The following is a 1950-nucleotide window of genomic DNA, read 5'->3' on the forward strand; positions in this document are numbered from 1 at the left end:
GGTTGCATAAAATTTCCCAAATTGATTGTTGCAGTATTGGTTGCATAAAAGTTCTCTCTCCCTCCTCAATTTCAGGCTGCCTCCAAGCATCCTTCTAATCCGCGTTCACCATGGTCGACCTCGGGCTGTGTCACTGGAATGTCATTTCCATCTGATAGCAATTCTCTCATTACTGTCGCGGTCACTCCCACTACTACTACTACCGCGATGGGTACCTGGATTGCAAATTGGCGTTTGGATAAAGTCCCAGTTGGTGCCTCGAGACTACTTGCATGGTCTAAGGTGAGGAGTTCAGCTCATGAATATTCTGACTGTGTGATTTTTAAGGTTTTTCCGCGAAATTTGTGAATGTTTTTTGAGATTTTAGAGATTCGCTAACACACATGGAATTTTTTCGTCGATCGAAAAAGAAAGTTTTCTTTGCAGATAGCAGCACCGGTAGCGGCAGCAAACAAGAGAATGTCCATCAGAGAGGCTGCAGAAGGTTCGGTGGTCGCGGGGACGCGGTTCCCGTCAGTAAGCGAGAGGTATCGGGTTCGATCCTCGCAGTGTGCTCATTCATAATATTGGGGTTTCGCTCGTTCATTGTGAAGTGGTGTAATACTCTACGTGCATTATAGAACGTATGTTTCCGCGACCGATAAATATGAAATATGTTTTTCATAGAAGTTTCATCCGTGATATGAAAAAAACTAGTAAGGAATATTTTTCGCGACTACTACAAGTGCTAATATCGCGTTTTTAGCAGAGTATTACGCCACTCCATGAAAAACGGGTGAAAATCTAATGTTTTCTAAATCGGATAACAAAATTTTGGGGAGCTTTTCGTTGGTTTTTGTACACTTCTACCTCAAGGCGTGCATAAATGTCCATAGTATAGCTTGAGAACTCACGAGCTCAATAGTTGAGGAGAGTCAAAACATATTCTAATGTTTTACATTCACGAATGAGAAATTCTCCTCAGGCTGGTGATGACGCGATTGCGGTTGTCGATGAGGTTGCGTGTCACCCCACAGATAGTAGCATTCTGGCAGTCACGGGTGAGGGAATATTCAAGCTCTACCGGTGAGTACCTCTTGTGGACCTATTCTCTACCGGTGATGATAGTTTATTTTCCTTGTATACACTTGTTTTGGTCCTCCTCTGAGATTCGTTTTGTCTCAGATCTGTATATGAGCGGGTTTCCTAATTCCACACGACTTCTCTGTGGTAAAATCTCAAAAGTGCGCGAATATATTTATATAATCGGTAGTTTCTGAGATACACAAGTTTGTATCTTTGAGTGATGAACCTAAGATACTTCGATCCAGGTTGAATGGAAGTATTTGCTACTACCCCGAATTAACTCTGAACTGGTATCCAAAATCTTCATAGTGCACAAATATCTTTCGTCCTTCATATAACCTGTGGACCTATTCTGTATCTTTATACGATGAACCTAAGATATTTTCTGGGTGCGTTTATGCTTATCATATGGATGAAAGTCTTCAAGCCGATTTTTTCCAGTATTTATCTCGGTATTTAAATTCTTCATAGTGCGCGAATATCTTTTTTTTGTCAGAATTGGTCGGAATGGTGTGATGAAATCTGTGTCGGCGCAAGTGGCCACGAGTAAATCGAGAGAGGGGGAAAATAATATGAATATTAATTTTACATGTCAAGCTTGGCTCAGCGATGACAGGTGAGACAAATCTGCACGCATGCGCAAAAAATCATTCTCTTGCAGTCTTTTGGTTGGCACTGAAAGCGGTGACTTATTCGTGTACGAAAATAATGGAGAATTTCGACAAGCTATTTCTACAGCTCCGGGAGAGCTCAGGTGAAGGAAAATTTCGCGCGCTATGGAATTATCTCCGTGATAGATCGTGCTTATGCGCCTTGGCAACGACGAAGGGCTTCGTAATTGGTGGTGTGGAATCGACGATACGAATATATGAACGGAGTTATGAT

At 41.9% G+C, this 1950-nt stretch overlaps 2 protein-coding genes across 2 annotated transcripts in view; both read left to right on the forward strand.

Annotated features, from left to right (window-relative positions):
• Nucleotides 1-207: 207 nt before the first annotated feature.
• On the forward strand, nucleotides 208-1189 carry Pmar_PMAR019602 (hypothetical protein; the record flags this gene model as incomplete). The annotated part of the gene is made up of 4 exons (XM_002772322.1): nucleotides 208-282; nucleotides 427-516; nucleotides 965-1065; nucleotides 1165-1189. The coding sequence occupies 4 exons, from the start codon at nucleotides 208-210 to the stop codon at nucleotides 1187-1189; spliced, it is 291 nt and encodes a 96-aa protein (XP_002772368.1).
• A 284-nt stretch (nucleotides 1190-1473) lies between these two features.
• Nucleotides 1474-1950, forward strand: part of Pmar_PMAR019603 (hypothetical protein) — a gene marked incomplete at both ends in the record, with an annotated part of 3109 nt that continues 2632 nt past the window's right edge. The window contains 3 exons of the mRNA XM_002772323.1: nucleotides 1474-1517; nucleotides 1562-1681; nucleotides 1863-1899. Coding sequence (XP_002772369.1) covers nucleotides 1474-1517; nucleotides 1562-1681; nucleotides 1863-1899 — 201 coding nt within the window. The remainder of the gene's footprint in view (nucleotides 1518-1561; nucleotides 1682-1862; nucleotides 1900-1950) is intronic.

This window comes from Perkinsus marinus (assembly GCF_000006405.1).
Source record: "Perkinsus marinus ATCC 50983 genomic scaffold scf_1104296961438, whole genome shotgun sequence".
Classification (NCBI taxonomy): domain Eukaryota; phylum Perkinsozoa; order Perkinsida; family Perkinsidae; genus Perkinsus; species Perkinsus marinus.